The sequence below is a fragment of the Bubalus kerabau genome, chromosome 6, assembly GCF_029407905.1.
Source record: "Bubalus kerabau isolate K-KA32 ecotype Philippines breed swamp buffalo chromosome 6, PCC_UOA_SB_1v2, whole genome shotgun sequence".
Taxonomy (NCBI): Eukaryota; Metazoa; Chordata; class Mammalia; order Artiodactyla; family Bovidae; genus Bubalus; species Bubalus kerabau.
The window spans coordinates 20,006,435-20,032,269 of record NC_073629.1 but is presented as its reverse complement, the minus strand read 5'-3'; the positions used below and the strand labels follow the sequence as shown (position 1 = coordinate 20,032,269).

Below are 25,835 nucleotides of genomic sequence, written 5' to 3'. Positions count from 1 at the left end.
ACTAACCATCACCCAGATCAAGAAACAAATCATTACCGGTATCAGGGAGTCCCCTTTTGTCCCCTTCTAGTTATTATCTACCCTCTATGCTCACGGGTAACCACAATCCTGACTTCTGAAAGCATTCTTAATTTTGCTTGTTTTTATACTTTTTGTAGAAATGGAATCATATGGTATGCTTTATTATCTGACTTCTTTTGCTTAACCTATCCATAACATATCCATGTTGCATGTCCATTAGTTCATTCTTTTCCATTGTTGTACAGTGTTCTGTTGTGTGGATGGCTATATCACAATTAATCCATTCTACTCCAAAACATTGCTAATTTTGGCTATTGTGAAAAATGCTACTATGAACATACTAGTGTGTGTTTTTTATGGGGAAAATATATGTGCATTTCTATTGAATAGATAACCAGGGGTAGAATTGCTGTGTTATAAGATGCTTATACGGAGAAGGCAATGGCACCTCACTCTAGTACTCTTGCCTGGAAAATCCCGTGGATGGAGGAGCCTGGTAGGCTGCAGTCTACGGGGTCCCGAAGAGTCAGACACGACTGGGCGACTTCACTTTCACTTTTCACTTTCATGCATTGGAGAAGGAAATGGCAACCCACTCCAGTGTTCTTGCCTGGAGAATCCCAGGGATAGGGGAGCCTGGTGGGCTTCCGTCTATGGGGTCGCACAGAGTCGGACATGACTGAAGCAACTTAGCAGCGGCAGCAGCAGGATGCTTATAGGATTGAAGGCAGGAGAAGGGGACGACAGAGGATGAGATGGTTGGATGTCATCACCGACTCGATGGACGTGAGTTTGAGTCAGCTCCGGGAGTTGGTGATGGACAGGGAGGCCTGGAGTGCTGCAGTCCACGGGGTTGCAGAGAGTCGGACACGACTGAGCAACTGGACTGAGGGTGTCACTCATGTGTTCATCTGTGGTAGATACTTCCAAAGTGACTGTGATTGATTGTGATAATAAGCAAACCCTCCATCAGTGTATGAGAGTTCTGATTGTTCTACAGCCCCTAACACTTGGTTGTTTTTTTTAACCCTTCATTCTGATGGGTATTTTGTGGTATTGCCTTATGGGGTTAGTTCCTAGTTCTTTGATGACATGGCTAATGAAATAGAACCCTTTTCATATGTTTTATTGGCTATGTGAATATCTTCTTATGTGATGATTCTATTGAAGTGTTTTGCTCATTTTTCTGTTGGGCACCACTCTCTCTCCCTCTCATGTTCCCTCCCTCCCCTTCTTTCTTCCTTTAAATATGCTCTTTATTTTGAAATAATTTTAGGTTTACAGAAGAGTTGCAAAGATAATACTCATATACTCTTCACTCAATTTTCTCCAATGCTAGCATCTTACATAACCATGGCATATTTGTCATAACTAAGAAATTTTTAATGGATATAATACTGGTTAACTAAATTGTAGACTTTAATTGGATCTCACCAGATTTTTCACTAATATCCTTTTTCTGATCCAGGATATCATGTTGTTTTTTGTCTTACAGAAATTCTTAATGTATTCTGAATATCCTTTGTCAGATATTCATAGAATGGATATCTTCTACTCTGTGGGTTGTCATGCACTCTCTTAATGGTGTCTTCTGATGAATGAAAGCTCAAAATTTTAATATAGTCCAATTTATCAATTTTTTACGAGGATTTTTTTACAATATGTTTAAGAAAAATTTTGCCTTTGTCAAGGCCGTAAAAATGTTCTGAAAGATAGAAAGTGAAGTTGCTCAGTTGTGTCCAACTCTTTGTGACCCCATAGACTATAGCCTGCCGTCCGTGGGATTTTCCAGGCAAGAATACTGGAGTGGGTTGCCATTTCCTTCTCCAGGAGATCTTCCTGACACAAGGATCCAACCCAGGTCTCCCTCATTGCAGGCAGACTCTTTATCATCTGAGCCACTAGGGAATCCAAAAAAAATATTCTATAAAAACCCTTATTTTTCTGGGAATTCCCTGATGGTTCAGTGGCTAAGACTCTGCTCTCCCGATACAGGGGGCCTGGGTTTGATTCCTGGTCAGGAAACTAGATCCCATGTTTCACAACTAAGACCCAATGCAGCCAAAAAAAAAAAAAAAAAAAAAAAATTAAAAACCTTTATTTTTCTGCTTTTCACATTTACATCTGCAATCCACTCAGAATTAATGCTTATATATAATATGAAGTAGGAATTAATATGCATTTTCTCCCATAACAAGGCATGTTTATTTTAACCTGTATGCTTATGGAAAATATTTTAAAGAGGAGCATTGTCAAATTTTGAGGAACTGGCATTTTTGTATGTCTATGTGTATTAGTCACTGTGTTCTCACTTAAATGTTGTACTGTCCATCTTACCAGCTAGTAAAGTAAGGCTGAGGGAGAGTAAAATTAATACACACAACAAATGAAAGTCAGAGCTAATGTTTGGGCCAAGGTCTAACTGTTCTAAATGCTGTTGTTTTTCTGCAAAGAAGGTAGAAAATCAGTTTGGGCTTGAGGGATAATGGACCACGCAACAGACCTTGTGGTGATTTGGGTACTACTTGTTATGTATCCTCTCATTCTATGGAAATAAAATATGCTTTCTAAAATAAAAAATAAGTATATGAAAAATAAAATGAAAGAAGTTGATCATATCCTACACTGAAGTTGGGGGTCAGTTAGGCTGAATAAATTAGTCTGATCTATTCATGGAGTATTAGTACTAATGGTCATTAAAAGCCAATTTTGAAGAATGCTTAATGTGATGAAAATTAATGATGAAATATTAAAGGGGGAAAGCAAGTATATAACTTATATAGTAGTATGCCCTTCAAAAATGTGCATAGAAAGATTGTAAAGAATACATTTTAGTAGTGGCTATTTTAGAGTAGTAGGATAATAATTACTTATTTCCTTTATTATTTCTTTAATTTTTATCTCTGTAGGTATTTTTTTAACACAGTTATAAGATTCACATGCAGTTATAAGATATAATAGAGATCTTTTACATTTACTTAGCATTTCACTTTGACTTTTCACTTTCATGCATTGGAGAAGGAAATGGCAACCCACTCCAGCGTTCTTCCCTGGAGAATCCCAGGGACGGGGGAGCCTGGTGGGCTGCCGTCTATGGGGTCGCACAGAGTCGGACACGACTGAAGCGACTTAGCAGCAGCAGCAGCAGCAGCAGCAGCATTCCTCAGTGGTAACATCTTACAAAACCATAATGCACTGTCACAGCTAGGATAGTGACATCAATACAGTCAGATCAGATCAGATCAGTTGCTCAGTCGTGTCTGACTCTTTGCGACCCCATGAATCGCAGCACACCAGGCCTCCCTGTCCATCACCAACTCCCGGAGTTCACTCAAACTCACGTCCATCTAGTCAGTGATGCCATCCAGCCATCTCATCCTCTGTCGTCCCCTTCTCCTCCTGCCCCCAATCCCTCCCAGCATCAGAGTCTTTTCCAGTGAGTCAACTCTTCACATGAGGTGGCCAAAGTAGTGGAGTTTCAGCTTTAGCATCATTCCTTGCAAAGAAATCCCAGGGCTGATGTCCTTCAGAATGGACTGGTTGGATCTCCTTGCAGTCCAAGGGACTCTCAAGAGTCTTCTCCAACAACACAGTTCAAAAGCATCAATTCTTCTGCATTCAGCTTTCTTCACAGTCCAACTCTCGCATCCATACATGACCACTGGAAAAACCATAGCCTTGACTAGACGGACCTTTGTTAGCAAAGTAATGTCTCTGCTTTTGAATATGCTATCTAGGTTGGTCATAACTTTTCTTCCAAGGAGTAAGCGTCTTTTAATTTCATGGCTGCAGTCACCATCTGCAGTGATTCTGGAGCCCCAAAAAATAAAGTCTGACACTGTTTCCACTGTTTCCCCATCTATTTCCCATGAAGTGATGGGACTGGATGCCATGATCTTCGTTTTCTGAATGTTGAGCTTTAGGCCAACTTTTTCACTCTCCACTTTCACTTTCATCAAGAGGCTTTTGAGTTCCTCTTCACTTTCTGCCATAAGGGTGGTGTCATCTGCATATCTGAGGTTATTGATATTTCTCCCGGCAATCTTGATTCCAGCTTGTGTTTCTTCCAGTCCTTCATTTCTCATGATGTACTCTGCATATAAGTTAAATAAACAGGGTGACAATATACAGCCTTGACGAACTCCTTTTCCTATTTGGAACCAGTCTGTTGTTCCATGTCCAGTTCTAACTGTTGCTTCCTGACCTGCATACAAATTTCTCAAGAGGCAGATCAGGTGGTCTGGTATTCCCATCTCTTTCAGAATTTTCCACAGTTGATTGTGATCCACACAGTCAAAGGCTTTGGCATAGTCAATAAAGCAGAAATAGATGCTTTTCTGGAACTCTCTTGCTTTTTCCATGAACCAGCAGATGTTGGCAGTTTGATCTCTGGTTCCTCTACCTTTTCTAAAACCAGCTTGAACATCTGGAAGTTCACGGTTCACATATTGCTGAAGCCTGCCTTGGAGAATTTTGAGCATTACTTTACTAGCGTGTGAGATAAGTGCAATTGTGTGGTAGTTTGAGCATTTTTTTGGCATTGCCTTTCTTTGGGATTGGAATGAAAACGGACCTTTTCCAGTCCTGTGGCCACTGCTGAGTTTTCCAAATTTGCTGGCATATTGAGTGCAGCACTTTCACAGCATCATCTTTCAGGATTTGGAATAGCTCAAGTGGAATTCCATCGCCTCCACTAGCTTTGTTCGTAGTGATGCTTTCTAAGGCCCACTTGACTTCACATTCCAGGATGTCTGGCTCTAGGTGAGTGATCACACCATCGTGATTATCTGGGTCGTGAAAATCTTTTTTGTACTGTTCATCTGTGTATCCTTGCCACCTCTTCTTAATATCTTCTGCTTCTTTTAGGTCCATACCATTTCTGTCCTTTATCGAGCCCACCTTTGCATGAAACGTTCCTTTGGTATCTCTGATTTTCTTGAAGAGATCCCTAGTCTTTCCGATTCTGTTGTTTTCCTCTATTTCTTTGCATTGATCGCTGAAGAAGGCTTTCTTAACTCTTCTTGCTATTTTTTGGAACTCTGCATTCAGATGTTTGTATCTTTCCTTTTCTCCTTTGCTTTTTGCTTCTCTTCTTTTCACAGCTATTTGTAAGGCCTCCCAAGATATAGACTATTTCCATAACTACAAAGATACTTCAGGTTGCCATTTTAGAGTCACACCCACCTCCTTTCCACCTCCTTCTTCTCCCTAACTCTTGAACCCCTTTGCCTGTTCTCTATTTCTGTAATTTTGTCATTTCAAGACTATTAGATACATGGAATCATATAGTATGTAACCTTTTGTGATTGGCTTCTTTCATTTAGCTTAATTCTTGGGAAATTGGTGTTGCATGCGTCAGTAATTAATTCCTTTTTATTACTGAATAGTAAGCATTCCATGATATGGCCTTACCATAGTTTGTTTAATTGTTTAATCATTCACTTACTGAAGGGGATCCGGGTTGTTTCTGGTTTTGGGGTATTACAAGTAAAGCTGCTATAAGCATTAGCATGCAAGTTTTTAAAAAATATTTATTTTTAATTGGAGGATAATTGTTTTACAATACTATGTTGGTTTCTGCCATACATAACATGAATCAGCCGTTGTTATACATATGTCCCCTGCCTCTTGAACCTTCCTCCCACCTCCCACCTCAAGTGTGCAATTTTTTGTGTGAACGTAAGTCTACATTTCTTTGTGATAAATGCCCAGGAGTATAATTCCTGGGTCATAGGGTGATTGTATGTTTAGTTTTTAAAGAAATTCCAAGCTATTTTTCAGAGTGGCTGTGTCACTTTATATTCCCACCAGCAACGTGTGAGTGATGCAGTTTCTCTGCATCCTTGCCAGCATTTGGTGCTGTAGTCTTGTTTTAGCCGTTCTAATAGGTGTGTAATGATATCTCACTGTGGTTTTAATTTGCCTTTCTCTAATGGCTAATGATGTTGAACATCTTTTTACATGCTTATTTGCCACCCATATATTTTCTTCAGTGAAATATCTTTTCATGTCTTTTACCCATGTTCTAACAAAATGTTAGGGAATAAAATCTTTGTATTTATGAGAGATATTGGTTTCTAGTTTTTTGGTTTTTGTTTTCTTTTCAAAATTGTCTTTGGTCTTGGTGCCACAATAAGAATAGCTTCATAAAATGAATTTGAAAGTGTCCTTCCTCTTATTTTCTGGATGAGATTATGTAGAAATAGTATTGGTGCTAATTTTTAAAATACTTCATAGAATTCTCCAGTGGAGTCATCTGGGCCTGGATATTTTTTCTTAGAGAATTTTTTTTTTTTTTTTTGGCCATGCCACGTGGCTTGTGGGATGTCAGTTCCCCAGCCAGGGACTGAACCCAGGCCATGGCAGTGAACGCCTGGAATCCTAATGACTAGGTCACCATGGAACTCCTCTGAGAATTTTAAAATTATGATTTAAATTTCCTTAATAGTTATAAGGCTATTCATATTACCTATGTCATATTAGATGAAGAACTTCAGTAGTACATATTTTTTTGAATAATTGATTCGTTTTTCTAAATTGTCAAATTTATGCTCATAGAGTTGTTAATAGTATTACCTTATACTTTTTTTTAATTTTATTTTATTTTTAAACTTTACATAATTGTATTAGTTTTGCCAAATATCAAAATGAATCCACCACAGGTATACCTCCAAGTTCTGTAGAAATATTGTGTTTCATTCCTGATATTGGTATTTATGTCTCTCTCTTTTATTCTTTGTCAGTCTTACTTGAAGTTATGAATTTCATTGATTCTTTCAAAGAATAATAGCTCTTTGTTTCATTGCTGCTACTGCTGCTGCTGCTAAGTTGCTTCAGTCATGTCCGACTCTGTGCAACCCCATAGATGGCAGCCCACCAGGCTTCCCTGTCCCTGGGATTCTCCAGGCAAGAACACTGGAGTGAGTTGCCATTTCCTTCTCCAGTGTGTGAAAGTGAAAAGTGAAAGTGAAGTCGCTCAGTCGTGTCCAACTCTTCGTGACCCCATGGACTGCAGCCCACCAGGCTCCTCCGTCCATGGGATTTTCTAGGCAAGAGTACTACAGTGGGTTGCCATTGGTTTCATTGGTTTTTCTCTATTGTTGTTCTGTGTTAAATATTATTTATCCATGTTCTTATTTTTATTTAGTCCTTTTCCCTGCTTACTTTGAGTTTTAGTTTGTTTTTTTTTTTTTTTTCTAAATTCTTGTAGTAGGAGCTTAAATTATTGATTTGAGACTTTCTTTTCATCTAATACATACATTTAGTGCTATGAATTTCCCTCTCTTTAGAGGGAGTTTAGAGAATTTCTCTTGCTTTCCCTCTCTAAAGAACTACTTTAGCTATATCCCACAAAGGTTGATGTTTTGGTTTTTCATTTTCATTCAGTTCAGTGATTTTTAAAAATTTCCTTTGAGAGTGTCTTTTTGACCCAAAGACTATTTAGAAGTATGTTGTTTAGTTGCCTAGTGTTTGGAAAATTTCCCATTATCCTTCTGTTATTTATTTCTGGTTTGAATCCATTGTGGTCATATGACGTCCTCTGTATGATTTCAGTTCTTTCAAATTTGTTGAGCTTTTTCATAGTCCAGATTATGGTCTGTCTTAGTATGTGTTCCATAGATCCATGAAAACTATGTGTATTCTGCTGCTGTTGGGTGGAGTATTCTGTAAATGTTGATTAGATCTTGCTGGTTGATGGTGTTGTTGAGTTCTTATATATTCTTGCTAATTTCCCCCGCCCCAATTGTTCTGTCAGTTGTTGAGAGATAGGTATTGAAGTCTCTAACTATAATTGTGGATTTGTGGATTTGCTCTATTAGTTTTTGTTTCACATATTTTGCAGCTTGGTGCTTGGTGAATATACATTTGGGATTGCTCTGTCTTCTGTGTGGATTACATTACATAACGTCGTTTTCTATTTATGGTAATTCTCTTTGCTCTGAAGTCTACTTCTGTCTACTACATCTGATATTAACATAGCACGCCTGCTTTCCTTTAATATTTGCATGATATATCTTTTCCCATTCTTTTACTTCAACCAGTCTATATTTTTATATTTAAAGTATTGAATATGTTTCTTATAGACAGCATGTAATGAGTCATTTAAAAAAATCTATTCTGCCAACCTGCTTTTTATTTTTTGGTTGTGGTTGTACAGCTTACTGGATCTTAGTTTCCCAGTCAGGGGTCTAGCCTGGGGGAAGTATGGAGTCCTAACCATCGGACCAGCAGGGAATTCCTGCCAATCTGTATTTAAGTGATGTATTTAGACTATGTACATTTAGTGTAATTATTGGTATGGCAAGCCTGCTATTTTATTTTTGTTTGTTGTTTGTTTTCTTTGTCTTTCAGCCATTATTTCTTTCAGCAAGTTGAGTACTTCTTCAACTTTCTTTCTTGTCTCCAGCTGAGATTCTGATGACATGAATAGAGGAGATGACCTCTCAAGGCCCAAATCCAGACTATACTGTGCTCTTCCAGTTAAAATGCCATGGCTGAACCCGGGACATGGCAGTGAAAGCATCAAATCCTAACCAGTGGACCATCAGGGAACTCCCGAGACTATGCTTAAATCAAAGTGCATGCCTGTGTACTGGGGAAAAGAGTTAGCAGCCACTTTGGCTATTTTGGGCTTCACTGGTGGTTCAATTGGTAAAGAATCTGCCTGCAATGCAGGATACCTGGGTTCGATCCCTGGGTTGGGAAAATCCCCTGGAGAAGGGAATGGCTACCCACTCCAGTATTCTGGCCTGGAGAATTCCATGGACTGTATACTCCTTGGGGTCACAAAGTCGGACACAACTGAGTGACTTTCACTTTCACTTGGCTATTTTGAAATCATTTCTTCTTTCTTTTGTAATGTTCTCTTGACCTAGATGTCGTGGAACACTCACTACGCATTCAGAAAAGGCTTACCTTTGTTAGGGGCTGTGGCAGACAGCTGCCCACAAGGAGTTAACAGTTAGAAGATTACATGGCTCACAAATAAGTGAGAGGCACTTGCCACCAGAGGCCTTGTGAAGCAGAGGGGGCACAGGGAAGGGAGTATGTGTTTCCCGTAGGATGTAGGGAGTGTCATGGAAGATGTGGCAGTTGAATGCAAACTCTTGAGGGACTCACAGGTGCCCCTGGTGAAAATGAGAAGAAAGAACAGTTAGGCAAAGGAAATTAAGACAGTGAAGTTACTAAAGTAGGAAAGCATGGGGCATTTTGGACCAGGGGCAGTGAAGACCAGTGACAGCAGAGGCGAGTTGACTCAGATTGTAGAGAGCCTTAAAAGCCACACTAAGGGTCTGGGTTTTATTTGATAGGAATTAAGGACTTCCATGGTGGCTTAGATGGTAAAGCGTCTGTCTACAATGAGGGAGATCCGGGTTTGATCCCTGGGTCAGGAACATACTCTGGAGAAGGAAATGGCAACCCACTCCAATACTATTGCCTGGAAAATCCCATGGACGGAGGAGCCTGATAGACTACAGTCCATGGGGTCGCAAAGAGTCGGACATGACTGAGCGACTTCACTCACTCACTCAAGTGTTTTTGTAAAAGCTAGCTACATTGCCAGGTTTGGTAAGTCTTAAGGGCCATATGGGAGTGTCTTCAAACTTTCTTGTATTTGGGCTTGTTCCAGGAACTGGGAAGAGGCTAATATTTGAATACTTTCCTCTTATGTGGCTTCCCCAATGGCTCTGCTGGTAAAGAATCTACCTGCAGTACAGCAGACACAAGAGACTTGGGCTCCATCCCTGGGCTAGCAAGGTCCCTGGAGAAGGAACTAGCAACCCACTCCAGTATTCTTGCCTGGAGAATCCCATGGACAGAGGAGCCTAGCAGGCTACAGTCCATGGGGTCTCAAAGAGTCAGACGTGACTGACTAAGCATACACTCTTAAGTGGCAGAGAACAATGTCCATATATTTTCAGTTAATCTTAAACAAAAAAGCTCTTAGTTGGATGGTAGTGTTTCCATTTTACAGGGTGAACACGGAGTATCTGATCACAGAGCCTGATTACTTCTCCACCCACTTGTTCTTTCTTGTGGAGGAAGATCTGTTGCCTCCCAGAGAAGCTTCTCCCAGCTTTCTGGGCAGAGTCTATTCTTTCTTCCTCCTGTCACTCCATCAGATATTTGGAAGGTTAGGAGGATTCCTCAAAACTGTTAAGAGTTTAGTTAAGTTCATTTGCTCAGTCGTGTCTGACTCTTTGTGACCCCATGAATCGCAGCACGCCATGCTTCCCTGTCCATCACCAACTCCCAGAATTTACCCAAACTCATGTCCATTGAGTTGGTGATGCCATCTAACCATCTCATCCTCTGTCGTCCCCTTCTCCTCCTGCCCTCAATCTTTCCCAACATCAGGGTCTTTTCAAATGAGTCAGCTCTTTGCATCAGGTGGCCAAAATATTGGAGTTTCAGCTTCAACATCAGTCCTTCCAATGAACACCCAGGATTGATTTCCTTTAGGATGAACTGGGTGGATCTCCTTGCAGTCCAAGAGACTCTCAAGAGTCTTCTCCAACACCACAGTTCAAAAGCATCAGTTCATCGGTGCTCAGCTTTCTTTATAGTCCAACTCTCACATCCATACATGACTAGAGGAAAAACCATAGCCTTGACTAGACGGACCTTTATTGACAAAGTAGTCTCTGCTTTTTAATATGTTGTCTAGGTTGATCATAACTTTCCTTCCAAGGAGTAAGCGTCTTTTAATTTTATGGCTGCAATCACCATCTGCAGTGATTTTGGAGCCCAAAAAATGCAAAGTCAGCCACGATTTCCACTGTTTCCTCATCTATTTCCCATGAAGTGATGGGACTAGATGTCATGATCTTAGTTTTCTGAATGTTGAGCTTTAAGCCAACTTTTTCACTCTCTTCTTTCACTTTCATCAAGAGGCTCTTTCGTTCTTCTTCACTTTCTGCCATAAGGATGGTGTCATCTGCATATCTGAGGTTATTGATATTTCTCCCGGCAATCTTGATTCCAGCTTATGCTTTATCCAGCCCAGCATTTCTCATGATGTCCTCTTTATAGAAGTTAAATAAGCAGGGTGACAATATACAGCCTTGGCGTAGTCCTTTTCCTGTTTGGAACCAGTCTGTTGTTCCATGTCCAGTTCTACCTGTTGCTTCCTGACCTGCATATAGGTTTCTCAAGAGGCAAGTCAGGTGGTCTGGTATTCCCATCTTTTCCACAGTTTATTATGATCCACACAGTCAAAGGCTTTGGCATAGTCAATAAAGCAGAAATAGATATTTTTCTGTAACTCACTTGCTTTTTCCATGATCCAGTGGATGTTGGCAGTTTGATCTCTGGTTCCTCTGCCTTTTTTCAAACCAGTTTGAACATCTGGAAGTTCACGGTTCACATATTGCTGAGGCCTGGCTTGGAGAATTTTGAGCATTACTTTACTAGCGTGTAAAATTAGTGCAATTGTGTGGTAGTTTGAGCATTCTTTGGCATTGCCTTTCTTTGGGATTGGAATGAAAACGGACCTTTTCCAGTCCTGTGGTCACTGCTGAGTTTTCCAAATTTCCTGGCATATTGAATGCAGCACTTTCACAGCATCATGTTTCAGGATTTGAAATAGCTCAACTGGAATTCCATCACCTCCACTATCTTTGTTTGTAGTGATGCTTCCTAAGGCCCACTTGACTTCACATTCCAGGATGTCTGGCTCTAGGTGAGTGATCACACCATCGTGATTATCTGGATCATGCAGATCTTTTTTGTACAGTTCTTCTGTGTATTCTTGCCACCTCTTCTTAATATCTTCTGCTTCTGTTAGGTCCATACCATTTCTGTCCTTTATTGAGCCCATCTTTGCATGAAATGTTCCCTTGTTATCTCTAATTTTCTTGAAGAGATATCTAGTCTTTCCTAGTCTATTGTTTTTCTCTATTTCTTTGCATTGATCACTGAAGAAGGCTGTCTTATCTCTCCTTGCTATTCTTTGGAACTCTGCATTCAAATGGGTATGCTGCCGCTGCTGCTAAGTCACTTCAGTTATGTCCGACTCTGTGCGACCCCATAGACGGCAGCCCATCAGGCTCCCCCGTCCCTGGGATCCTCCAGGCAAGAACACTGGAGTGGGTCGCCATTTCCTTCTCCAATGCGTGAAAGTGAAGAGTGAAAGTGAAGTCGCTCAGTCGTGTCTGACTCTTCGCGACCCCATGGACTGCAGCCCACCAGGCTCCTCTGTCCATGGGATTTTCCAGGCAAGAGTACTGGAGTGTGGTACCATTGCCTTCTCCATCAAATGGGTATTTCTTTCCTTTTCTCCTTTTCACAGCTATTTGTAAGGCCTCCTCAGACAACCATTTTGCTGTTTTGCATTTCTTTTTCTTGGGGATGGTCTTGATCCCTGTCTCCTGTACAGTGTCATGAATCTCTGTCCATAGTTCATCAGGCACTCTGTCTATCAGATCTAGTCCCTTAAATCTTTTTCTCACTTCCACTGTATAATCATAAGGGATTTGATTTAGGTCATACCTGAATGATCTAGTGGTTTTCCCAACTTTCTTCAGTTTAAGTCTGAATTTGGCAATAAGGAGTTCATGATCTGAGCCACAGTCAGCTCCCGATCTTATTTTTGCTGAGTGTATAGAGCCTCTCCACCTTTGGCTGCAAAGAATATAATCAATCTGATTTCAGTGTTGACCATCTGGTGATGTACATGTGTAGCGTCTTCTCTTGTGTTGTAGGAAGAGGGTGTTTGCTATGACCAGTGCGTTCTCTTGGCAAAACTCTTATTAGCCTTTGCCCTGCTTCATTCTGTACTCCAAGGCCAAATTTGCCAGTTACCCCAGGTATTTCTTGACTTCCTACTTTTGCATTCCAGTCCCCTATAATGAAAAGGACATCTTTTTTGGGTGTTAGTTCTAAAAGGTCTTGCAAGTCTTCATAGAACCGTTCAACTTCAGCTTCTTCAGCATTACTGATCGGGGCATAGACTTGGATTACTGTGTTATTGAATGGTTTGCCTTGGAAATGAACAGAGATCATTCTGTCATTTTTGAGATTGCATCCAAGTACTGCATTTTGGACTCTTTTTTGGCTATGATGGCTACTCCATTTCTTCTAAGGGATTCCTGCCCACAGTAGTAGATATAATGGTCATCTGAGTTAAATTCACCCATTCCAGTCCAACTTAGTTTGCTGATTCCTAGAATGTTGATGTTCACTTTTGCCATCTCCTGTTTGACCACTTCCAATTTGCCTTGATTCATGGACCTAACATTCCAGGTTCCTATCCAATATTGCTCTTTACAGCATCGGACCTTACTTCTATCACCAGTCACATCCACAACTGGGTATTGTTTTTGCTTTGGCTCCATCCCTTCCTTCTTTCTGGAGTTATTTCTCCACTGATCTCCAGTAGCATCCAGGCACCTACCGACTTGGGGAGTTCCTCTTTCAGTATCCTATCATTTTGCCTTTTCATACTGTTCATGGGGTTCTCAAGGCAAGAATACTGAAGTGGTTTGCCATTCCCTTCTCCAGTGGACCACGTTCTGTCAGACCTCTCCACCATGACCTGTCCATCTTGGGTGGCCCCACAGCATGGCTTAGTTTCCTTGAGTTTGACAAACTGTGGTCCGTGTGATCAGATTGGCCTCTGATGCGCTCTCTCAGCGCCTACCGTCTTACTGGGGTTTCTCTTACCTTGGACATGGGGTGTCTCTTCACAGCTGCTCCAGCAAAGCGCCGCCGCTGCTCCATTCTTTCTTCCTCCTGTCACTCCATCAGATATTTGAAAGGTTAGGAGGATTCCTCAAAACTGTTAAGAGTAAGATGATATTTATACTTCTGGACCTCATGGCAGGGTATGACCAGATGACCTGAAAGTCACTTTTGTCTTGGCTAGTTCAGCACCCAACTTCCCATCATTAGCTGCGAGAGGCATGTACTCCTCTTTATGCTGTTATAATATCAAATATGGAAGGAGCCTTAGAGATACTTAGTTCAACCCTTATTTTTCTAGTGAGATACATGGATCCAGAGTTGCTAAGCCTCTTGTCTAACTGTACGTGTTACACGGGTTACTGGCAGGGTTTGGTGCATTCTGCCTTGCTGATCCTCTCTCAATGTTATTATCTCCCCAGATCTCCAGCCCCCCACTTTTCCCTCTTCTTGCATGTTTTCCCCCTCAGGTTTTCTATTTTCCTCACAATGAAAAGAAGGTTTTTAAACCTTCTTTAAGTTACGAAAGAACACCTGCTTCTTCCTTTGAAATTAGGCTGATCTATTATATTGCCTGCTTTCTTCTGGATAATTTCTATATGGCTCATAGAAATAGGGGTTTGGATTCAGGTACCTTCCTATGATTTGGTTCAGGAAAGATATCCTAGTCTTGTAAAGGGAATCAGTAACTTCCTGGGTGGATGTCAGGTGCTGAAATTCTGAACTGGGGATGACCAATCCAGGGATGCCTTCTGAACAGTGGGGAAAGGAGAGCACACACAATGTGCTGAGTGAAGAACACTGTCAGAGTCCCTGGAGACATCCTCATCGCCCAAGAGTGAACTGACCTTGGGCAAGCTGATGTACCTCTCCAGACCTCAGCTTTTCTTGTCTATGAAATGGCAATAATAAAACCCACTCTACAGGGCTGGCAAAAGTGCATGTATACTGGTAGTAGACTGTAAAGTGAGAGATTATTGTTGCTGTGATTGTCATTATTAGGGCAGCGTGGACGTGCTCAGGCTGACTCTCCAGAGTGAACTGACAGGAGATGAACTTGAACGCATAGCCCAGAAGGTATCGAGATTGCTGGTGGAGCGAGGCCTCCTCGTCTCCGCCAGTTCTCCTTCCTTGCTGCTGACCCCTCGGCCCAGTGCTGGCTGGAACCATCTCCTCTGCTGCCTGGGAGCATCTCCTTTCAGACACAGCCAGCCGACCTCAGCATCGTGCCTTGCTTTGGGGATGTAGAGGCCCCCATTACAATTAAAACTAACCTGCAATTTCAACTAATTCTCCCCATCTTGTGTTCTTGCTGCTGCTGCATTCATCCTGTGGCTTCAGGTTGAGGTTCTGAAATGAATTTTTGCAGGGAAACATTGGACTAACCCTTCAAGTCTTTTGAGCAGCAGTTCTGCATTGGTTGAGGGGCCGAAGTTCAGTGCTGGTCGTATGGTTTCTGATGCACTTTTCTTTCTTTCTCTCTGGCAGGCGGGCAGGAAGACCTATGCCATGGTGTCCAGCCGCTCAACTAGTCATCCTCTGGCCTCAGAACTGGTGGAGTCCAATGATGGACACGAAGAGATCATTAAGGTAGGCTTAGTTCACCTCCACGGTTTCTTCCTCCTCTCTTTCTCCCTGCAGACACAGGAGAGGAAACGGCTGCCTTCACCAAAGGGCCCTTGTGGTTTGACTGGGAAGAACCAGATCTGTGATCCTAGTTCTTGGCTGTCTGTCTCCTGGAAAGATCTTAATTAACACCAGGAGATCACAGTCAGGCTATGTGGCTCTAGTGCCACCTGGCACTCGGCAGGGGAATGGATGAGATGACCTTTCAAGGTGCTTATCTACTGTCTGTATTCATGTCAGCTGCCGAAAGCTGTGGAGACAGGTAGAAAGTGTGTTTACGGAACTTTTTTTTTTTTTTTAATTAAAATAATTTTTGTTTAATTAAGGCAATTAAAACAATTTTAAAAAATTAAAAGTTTCTTTTCTAAAAACAACTTTTTGAGATGTAATTCACATACCACACAATTACCTCAGTTAAAGTGTATAATTCAGTAGTAGTTTTTAATATATTCATAGAGTTCTGCAGCCATCACCACTACTAATTTCAGAACTTTTTCAGTCACTCCTTCTAGCCCCTGGTGATCACCACAGTCTATCAGTACCTTCTGTTTCTATGGATTTGTCCTTTCTAGACATTTTATATGGAGAAGGAAATGGCAACCAACTCCAGTGTTCTTGCCTGGAGAATCCCATGGACGGAGAAGCCTGGTGGGCTCCAGTCAATGGGGTCGCACCGAGTCAGACACGACTGAAGCGACTTAGCAGCAGCAGACATTTTATATGGGCTTCCCTGGTGGCTCAGAGGTTAAAGAATCTGCCTGCAATGTGGGAGACCTGGGTTCGATCCCTGGGTCGGGAAGATCCCCTGGAGAAGGAAATGGCACCCCACTCCAGTGTTCTTGCCTGGAGAATCCCATGGACGAAGGAGCCTGGTGGGCTACAGTCCATGGGGTCGCAAAGAGCCGGACACGACTGAGCGACTTCACTTCACTTCAGACATTTTATATAAATGGAATCACAGCACAACATGTGGCCTTTTGTGTCTGGCTTCTTTCACTTAGCAGAGTATTTTCAGGGATCAGCCATATTGTAGCATACATCAGTACTCACTGCTTTTAATGGCTGAATCATATTCCCTTGAATGAATATATTTTGTTACCCATTCATCAATTGATGGGCATTTAGGTTGTTTCCACTCTCTTGCTTTTATGAATAATGCTGCTTTGAATATTCATGTACAGATTTTTAGGTGAACATGTGTTTTCAATTCTCTTAGTATTATATCTAGCAGTAGTGAAATTGCTAGGTCATATGGTAATTCTATATTTAAATTTAATCTTTTGAGAAACTACCAGACATTTTTCCAAAGCATCTGCTCTATTTTGTATTCCCATCAGTTATATATGTGGGTTTCAATTTCTGTATATCCTCATTAACACTTGTTATTATCCATTTTTTTGATTATTGCCATCCCAGTGGATGTGAAGTGGTGTCCTATGGTGGTTTTAATTTGCATTTCCCTAATGACATCTTTTCATATGCTTATTGCCTGTTTGTATATCTTCATTGGAAAAATATTTATTCAAATCCTTTGCTCTTTAAAAATCCAATTGTGCTTTAATTGTTACAGAATAAGGGTTCTTTTATATATTCCAGATAGTAAGTGCTTATCAGGTTAATGTTTTGGAAACAATTTTTAATTTTTTCCCATTCTGTGGGGTTTTTTTTTTTTTTTTGCTTTCTTGATGATGTCCTTTGAAACAAAAATTTTTAATTTGTTGAAATCCAATTTATATATATTTTTTCTTTTGTTACTGTGCTTTTGGTATTGTATCTAAGAAGACTTTGCCTAACCAAAGGTCACAAATATTTATCCCCATACTTTCTTCAGAGAGTTATAGTTTTAGCTCTTATGCATAGGTCTATGATCCATTGGGGTTAAGTTTTGTGTATGATGTGACTTCATTCTTTTGCACATGATGTCTGTTTTTACCAGCATCGGTTTTTGAAAAGAGTGTTACTTGGCACACTTGTCAAAAATCAGTTGACAAAAATCAGAGTATGTAATTATTATTTCTGGACACTTTATATACCATTGATCTACATGTCTATCCTACATCAGCCCCATGTTGTCTTGACTTCTGTAGCTTTGTAGTAATTTTGTTCTTTTTCAAGAATGTTTTAGCTATTTAGGGTCCTTGGCATTTCCATATGAATTTTAGGATTAGTTTGTCAGTTTCTGCAAAGAAACCAGCTTGCATCTTGATAAGAATTGTGTTGAATTTGTAGTTCAGTTTGGGAAGTATTGCCATCTTAGCAATATTAAGTTTTTTAATCCATGAAAATAGGATGTTTGTTCACTTTTTAAGGTCTTCTCTTATTTCCTGTTCTGTAATTTCTTGCCTCTGTTACGTTCTATAATTTTCAGAATGCAGGTTTTGAACTTTGTTAAATTTATTTCTAGATTTTTTTTCTTTTGGATTGTTCATTGCTATTAATAGTGTATAGAAATACAGCTTTTTAAAAATATATTGTACTTGTATCCTACAACCTTGCTGAATTCATTTATTTGTTCTAATAGTTTTTTATTGAATTCCTTAGGTTATTCTGTATACATGATCTTGTTATCTATGAATAGTTTTACCCTATCCAACCTGTATACTTTCAATTAATTTTTTTTATTCAAAGTCATTACATGGCCTTTACGTGGCCATTACATTACCACCCCATAATTCTATTAATATAATCATTGTTAACATTTTATTGTGTATCCTCTCAGACATTTTCCTATATGTTTGTATTTTTAAAAAATTGTATTGTATATTTATACTACAATTTGCTTGCCTCCCTTTAATGGTAGTTTATAATATCTTCTGTATCCATAAATGACTTCATAGTATTCTATTACACACATACCCTATAATTTCTTTAATCCTCTATTGTTGAACATTTTGTCCATTTCTACTGTTTGCAGCCATAAATGATACTTTGTCAAGTATATATATTACTAGCTTGTGTACATGTTTTATAGTAGAAATAATAAAGAAATATTTTCTCAGTTGTAAAAAATTCAAGCATGGTATACAGAGAAAAATGTGTAAACCCCCTTTACAATCCCCTTTTCATGAGTTTACATGTATGTATGTAAGTATTTATACTAGTTTTTAGCTAAATTTATTTCATTAGGATAAATTTCCAGAAATAGCTTTGCTAGGTCAAAGAGTAAATATAGTTTTAAGTCTTCTGATCAGAACCACCAAGTTACCACCCAGAAAGGTGGTGGCAATTTACTCTCCCACCAGCAGTGTGAGAGTCGGACACGACTGAGCCACTGAACTGAACAGCAGTGTATGAGGCTACCTGTGTGGAGTTAATTTAACTGGAGGTTTCTTTTCTTTATCTAAAATTTTTATTGAAGTATAGCTGATTTACAATAATGTGTTAGTTTCAGCAAAGGGATTCAGTTATAGATATCTTTTTCAGATTCTTTTCCCTTATAGATTATTGCAAAATATTGAGCATAGCTCCCTGTGCTGTATAGTAGGTCCTTGTTGTTTATCTATTTTATATATACTGGTGTGTATATTGGCGAAGGCAATGGCACCCCACTCCAGTACTCTTGCCTGGAAAATCCCATGGATGGAGGAGCCTGGTAGGCTGCAGTCCATGGGGTCGTGAAGAGTCAGACATGACTGAGCGACTTCACTTTCACTTTTCACTTTCATGCGTGGAGAAGGAAATGGCAACCCACTCCAGTGTTCTTGCCTGGAGAATCTCAGGGACAGGGGAGGCTGGTGGGCTGCTGTCTATGGGGTCGCACAGAGTCGGACATGACTAAAGTGACTTAGCATTAGCAGCAGCAGTGTGTATATGTTAATCTCAACCTCCTAGTTTATCCTTCTTCTCTTCTCCTTTGCTAACCATAAGTTTGTTTTCTGTCTGCAGGTCAATTTCTATATTATATATAAATTTATTTGTATCATTTTATTTTTCTAATTTTCACATGTAAGTGACCTCATGTGATATTTTTCTGGCTTACTCCATTTAGTATGATAATCTCTGGGTTCATCCATGTTGTTGCAAATGGCATTATTTCATTCTTTTTTATGACTGAATCGTATTTTAGTGTGTGTATGTGTATGTACCTACCACCTCCTTTTCCCCCCAGTTTTTGTGTATTTATTTAGTTTTGGCTGTGCTGGGTCTTTGTTGCTACTTGGGCTTTTCTCTAGTTGTGGCAGGCAGGAGCTACTCTCTAGTCGTGGTGCATGGGATTCTCATGGCGGTGTCTTCTCTTGTCGTGGAGCACAGGCTCTAGTATGTGAGGGCTTCAGTAGTTGTGGCACGTGGGCTCTAGGGCACAGGCTCCGTAGTTGTGGCACGTGAGCTTAGCTGCTCCGTGGCATGTGGGATCTTCCCGGATCAGGAATTAAACCCGTGTCTCCTGAACCAGCAGGCAGATTCTTTACCGCTGAGCCACCGGTAAAGCCCCTGTACCACGTCTTCTGTATCTGTTCATCTGTCAATGGACATTTAGGTTACTTCCACTGGAGATTTCTTAATTAGTGTTGTTTTCCTTATTTCAGGTGTACTTGAAGGGGAGGTCTGGAGACAAGATGATCCATGAGAAGAATATTAACCAGCTGAAGAGTGAGGTCCAGTATATCCAGGAGGTGGGCACCCCTTCCCTTTGTGGAAATGACCAAAGTCGTTTCTCTAAACCTCACATTTTTTGGCTCCCTTCTTTCATAGGTTCTGATTTTCTCTCTTCTGCTTCCTTCATACTCCAAAGTGCCACCATGCCCCCTCATGTGTTAATATCATTTCTGACCCTTCCATTAATCAACAAATACTTATTAAGCACCATACACCTAGTGCTGTCCCCCAGTCATCCTATCTAAAGTGCCAGCCTTGCTTCCTCACTTTTCTTAAGCCTTAACCTGTCTTATATTTCTTCTTCTTTTTTTTTTTTTTTTCCTTATATTTCTTCTTGGCACTTGTGGCCGTAACATCTCACATTGGGTTGTGTGTCTCCCCAACTGGAAAGTTAAATACACCAAGGCAGGATTTTTTATTATTTTGTTGCTTCTGTAGGAGAGACTGGACTCCAGCCCCACTTGAGTAGTCTCTGTTTTCCCAGCCAGCACTGAGAACAGTACTTGACTCATCGGAGTATGGGCTGGGAAAGGGCGCAGAGGTGGGTGAGTTGTTGTGCTCTCTTTCCCGAAGCTAAAGCCTCTTGCCCTCTCCTCCCAGGCCAGGAACTGCTTGCAGAAGCTCCGGGAGGATATAAGTAGCAAGCTTGACAGAGATCCAGGAGATTCTGTCCATAAACAGGAGATACAGGTAATAAGAAATGGTCCACAGTCGGGTCCAAACTGAGGAGGTGGAGTTGTGCCATTTACCAGTCACCCACTGGTTGCCAAATCTAATGCCAGTGCTGGGAAAGTTGAGAATACAGGTGATGCTGGCTTCTCTGAGCATTCACACCTTGTTAGGTCTCTCCAGAAGATAGACACTTGTATTCACACATGTCAGCCTATATATAAGCACACCTGTCCCTAAAATATGTACAAAAGAAATTGAATTTATATCAATAAAATTATCATTCAATTAATGGCAAGCCATCTTGTCCATAGGGAGTCTGTGACCAATCTTCTTGTAATACAAAGTCTTGTAAAGCAGACAACCACCTATAAATCCAAACTTCTTGTAAGTTGATCTTGCTTAATTTGGTGATGCTTGTGGTGTAAATTGGAAGTCTTGGTTCTGGCCTGTTACTGTGTGTATCTAGAGCTATCTCTACCCTAGCACAGGAAGCTTCTCCAGGTGAGAGTTCATCCTCGCACCCTCGTCTCTGTGCCCACACCCCAGTCCAGGTCTGGGATGCACAAAGTGAAAGTGGCTCAGTCGTGTCTGACTCTTTGCAACCCCATGGCCTGTACAGTCCATGGAATTCTCCAGCCCAGAATACTGGAGCGGATAGCTGTTCCCTTCTCGAGGGGATCTTCCCAACCCAGGGATCGAACCCAGGTCTCCCACATTGCAGGTGGATTCTTTACCAGCTGAGCCACCAGGGATGCACAAGGTCATCAGTAAATGTTTGTTGGACCACACTGATTGGAGAATCCTTCTTGGCATGGATGGTCCTGGGATCCTGCTTTTTAGTCCTTCAAAAATTTGAGGATAGAAATATCCCCAGGAGAGCAGAACTGTCTCTTCCATGAGTTCACCCTCATCCTCCCTTAGATTCCGGGCAGTGTCTCCTTCATCTGCTTTCAGTTTGGGTGGGGTGGTCCTTCTCCAGTAGCCCCTGCCTTCGTTCTCCTAAGGGGAACAAGTGACCTAGAGCCAGCACAATTACCCTTCGCCTTGGGCATGTGCCAGGCTCGTGTGGTGGACACCCCCTAATTCACTTTGCTTTGGCTCAAGGTAAGACTTTCACTGCCTGAGCTCACATCTGGCTGGTGGGAGGTGCTTTGTTTTGTGATTGAAGAGCCTAATGTGTTCAGAGCCCAGAAGTCCAGGGCCCTTGTTTATATAAACCAGCAGTCATATGATGACTAATTAGGCTTTGGGTTGGAAAGAATGGCAGCAAACTCCGCTTCCCCGTTTGATTTATGTTTTGTCAAACCTTGTCTGGATCCCCGAGGGGCAAGGGAAACTCGTTGTTTATGGCAGGCAGCTGCTTGTGTTTCCTGGGCTTCGGGGAATGGGCTGGCACATTTTCCAGTCTGCTGAAAGGTTTTAGCCTGGGGTTTCCTTCCTCCTCCTGATGAGGCTCAGGTATATTCTTTCAAGGCTGTGCGTGTTTTTCCACTCCCTCTTTTCTCCATTTTCCTACAGAGCACTAGACATCTTTTCTTTTCTTTCGTCCCTTTTTCTTTCCCTCTTCCTCTCCCCCCACTCCTCCTTTTCCCTTTTAATCTTTCTAAGATTTGAACTCTTAGAAAAATAACATTTCAAGATATCACGTAATATGGTTTATATGGACTCTTTGTATCACTATACAAATAAACTTATATACAAAACAGAAATAGACCCACAGACATATAGAACAAACTTATGGTTACAAAAGGGGAAAGGAGAGGAGGGATACATTAGAAGTTTGGGATTAACACATACACACTACTCTATATCCCTGGAGGGGAGGACATGGCAACCCACTCTAGTATTCTTGCCCGGAGAATCCCATAGACAGAGGAGCCTGCTGGGCTGCAGTCCATGGGGTCGCAAAGAGTTGGCCATAACTGAGTGACTAAACAACAACAGCTATTTTCACTACCAATTTGATTTTTCTTTGAACAGGTGGTGCTAGAAAAGCCAAATGGCCTTAGTGAAGGTCCCCTGACCACGTACAGCAGCCCACCCGAGGTAGGTAACAGGGATAGTGGCAACTACTGGTTAGCCAAGAAGCAGGAAATACACCTTCCTTATCTTTTTGTTTATTGCGTGCTCTCTCTGTCTCACTAAGTATGAAAGTGATGTTTACTGGCTGTAAAAATGCAAACAAAGGAGAAATATATGAAGCGGAAATTCTGCTTCCCCAGTTCCACTCCTTGTAAATATCCATGGTTAACAGAAGTGGGTAGGTCCTTTTATTTATTTATTTTTTTGGCTGTACTGCATGGCTTATGGGATCTTAGTTCTCTGACCAGGGATCAAACCTGTGCCCTCCTCAGTGAAAGTGCAGAGTCCTAACTGGACTGTCAGGGAATTCCCATGGGTGGGGCCTTTTGGAGCAGTGCTCACCGTTTGTTATTATGATGACCTTGGGAGCTTTAAAGGATGCGATACCTGTGTGCCGTCCCTAGAGACTGTAATTTAACAGATCTGAGATGTGGCCTATGCATCAGGACTTAAAAAAAATTTTTTTGACCATGCATGCCATGCAGCATGCAGGATCTTAGTTCCTGACCAGGGATCAAAACTTCACCCCCTGCAGTGGAAGCAGGGAATCTTAACCATTGGACCACCAGGGAAGTTCTGCATTAGGACTTTTAAAACCTCTTCACTTGATTCTAATATTTAGCCTGTTCTATTAGTTCTAATATTCTAGTTTAAAGTTCTAGAGTGTTTTTCTGTACATAGGCATCCATATTTAAGAGCCATATGTATTTGTGTGTGTGTGTGTATGTGTATACACTAATATATAGACATGCATCATATATATATAAATATATGTATATAATATGCGCATGCTTTTTACAAACACGGGATTGTGATAAATAATACATTATTTCTTCTTGTTTTTTAATTTTTTTTAAACTGAAGAGTGTAGCCTTCTTTCCATGTTAGTACATGTAAATCTAGGGCTTCCCTAATGACTCAGAGGTAAAGAATCTGCCTGCAATGCAGGAGACACAGGTTTGATCCTTGGGTTGGGAAGATCCCCTGGAGTAGGAAAAGGCAACCCACTCCAGTACTCTTGCCTCGGAAATCCCATGGACAGTGGAGCCTGGCAGGCTATAGTCCGTGGGGTTGCAAAGAGCTGGACACGACTGAGCAACTAAACAACGATATATAAATCTGTCTCATTCTTTTCAATAACAACATAGTATTTTTAATCCCCCCCAGCTTTATTAAAGTATAATTGACAAACACATGGCTATACTTTTTTTAAAAATGACTTTTGTTGTTATCTTTTTTGTGATTATGTAATGATACAAGACATGCATACTGTAGAAAATTAGGGAAATTCAGAAACATAGAAAAAGTTGAAAGAAGAAAAAGATATCAACTGTAATCTACCCAGAGAAAAATCAGTTTGGTGAAGTTGCCTTTGTTTTCCCTTCAGTGCAAATATGTATTTACGATATTGAGATTAGACCGTCTGTAGCAGTTCTTTGTTCTTGTTTCTTGGGCGGTTATTTTTTGTGTTGGGTGTGTTTGGCCCTCAAGTGCAGAGCTGACTCAGACCTTCCCTTCAGTTCAGGGCTCGTTATCACCACTGGGCCCACAAAGGCCTCTCACTGCTTTGGCTTTTTTTTTTTTTTTTTTTTTGTCTACCTGACCGAAATGTGCTCACTCTAACATATTTAATATATAATTTAAATATGCCTATTAAGTATGTTTTTAATTTTCAGAATAGACGCGCTCTATTTGTTTTTTCCTTTTTCATCCAACACCATATGTTTTAGGGCTCTGTTTACATTGCTGTGTTAAAATCAGTTTTCTTGTCTTTAGCTCCTACATGTAAAATTGTATAACTCCCTTTTATTCTCTTCATACTGTATCATGAAATTTTTCCATGTCATCAAAGAGTCTTACAAGAATGACATTTGGATAAATTTTTTTTAATGAAATTTTTTGGCTGCCCCAGGTCTTGATCTTTATTTGCAGCATGCAAACTCTTACTTGTGACATGTGAGATCTAGTTCCCTGACCAGGGATTAAACCTGGGCCCCTGCTTTGGGAGCACATAGTCTTAGCCACTGGACCACCAGGCAAGTCCCTAATGGCTGGATTGGGAATGTTGTGATTCTAGCCACTCACTTTAGATGTGCAGTTTGAATTTTTCCCTTCCCCTGAATCACCATATTTGGCAAATATGCTGTTAGCAACAAGTTATAGTAACACCTGGCACTATCTGTTCAGCCTTTCTTCTTCCAAGCTCCAAGATATTATCTGATTAGTTCTGAGGCAGCCTTGAAGGCAGGGTGTGGTAAGGAGTCATCTCTGTTTCCCAGTTAGAGAAGCAAGGCCCACAGGACTCAGTGATAACACACCGCCTGGGACACTGTCCTCTCCTCCCCGCTGAGCTCTGTGCTCTGGTTTGAAGGTGCTGCTGCCTCCCACTGTGCAAGACAGGGAGAGACTCTTCTGCCAGACTGAGGGAGCTGGTAACTGAAGTGTGGCAGAAATGGAGGCGAGCTCCTACACGCCAACTCAGCCCCAACCACCCCCAGTTTGGGTGTGTCTGGGGGAGACAGTAACCTCAATGAGACACCTTTTCCTACACCGCATCGGATTCCTGGATTCACTGGGTCTTTTGCCCTAAGCTGCCTATCTGTCAGTAACCCTTAATCTGCTGGTCTCTGTGCTCAGCGCAGAGAACCACAAAAGATGTGGCTCTTGGGCTGTGCCCCTCTTGACCAGCATGGCACAGCCCTTGCCCTTGGGGACTGAAGTCTAAAGAGGATCATGGTCCCTGCTCTCAGAGGGCTCTAGTCTGGTGGAAAAGCAGGACACACATGTGAAGATGGCATAAACATACCTGGTCATCAGTCCATTGACAAGTATATAAAAACTACTGTAGTGTGTCCTAAAACAATGAGGTGATTGGAAGCTGCTGCTGCTAAGTCGATTCAGTCGTGTCCGACTCTTTGCGACCCCAGAGACGGCAGCCCACCAGGCTCCCCCGTCCCTGGGATTCTCCAGGCAAGAACATTGGAGTGGGTTGCCATTTCCTTCTCCAATGCATTAAAGTGAAGTTGCTCAGTCGTGTCCGACTCCTAGCAACCCCATGGACTGCAGCCTACCAGGCTCCTCCATCCATGGGATTTTCCAGGCAAGAGTACTGGAGTGGGGTGCCATTGCCTTCTCTGGATTGGAAGCTAGTTGAG

General features: G+C 41.3%; 1 protein-coding gene across 3 annotated transcripts in view; it reads left to right on the top strand.

Moving 5' to 3' along the window:
* TUFT1 (tuftelin 1) overlaps positions 1–25,835 on the top strand; it is a 49,702-nt gene that overhangs the window by 12,049 nt on the left and 11,818 nt on the right. Inside the window, exons 2-6 of one of the 3 annotated variants that reach the window (XM_055584289.1) lie at positions 14,707–14,781; positions 15,193–15,294; positions 19,857–19,943; positions 20,527–20,616; positions 22,579–22,644. In XM_055584289.1, coding sequence (XP_055440264.1) covers positions 14,707–14,781; positions 15,193–15,294; positions 19,857–19,943; positions 20,527–20,616; positions 22,579–22,644 — 420 coding nt within the window. The remainder of the gene's footprint in view (positions 1–14,706; positions 14,782–15,192; positions 15,295–19,856; positions 19,944–20,526; positions 20,617–22,578; positions 22,645–25,835) is intronic. The other 2 variants (XM_055584290.1, XM_055584291.1) reach the window with 2 other exon arrangements.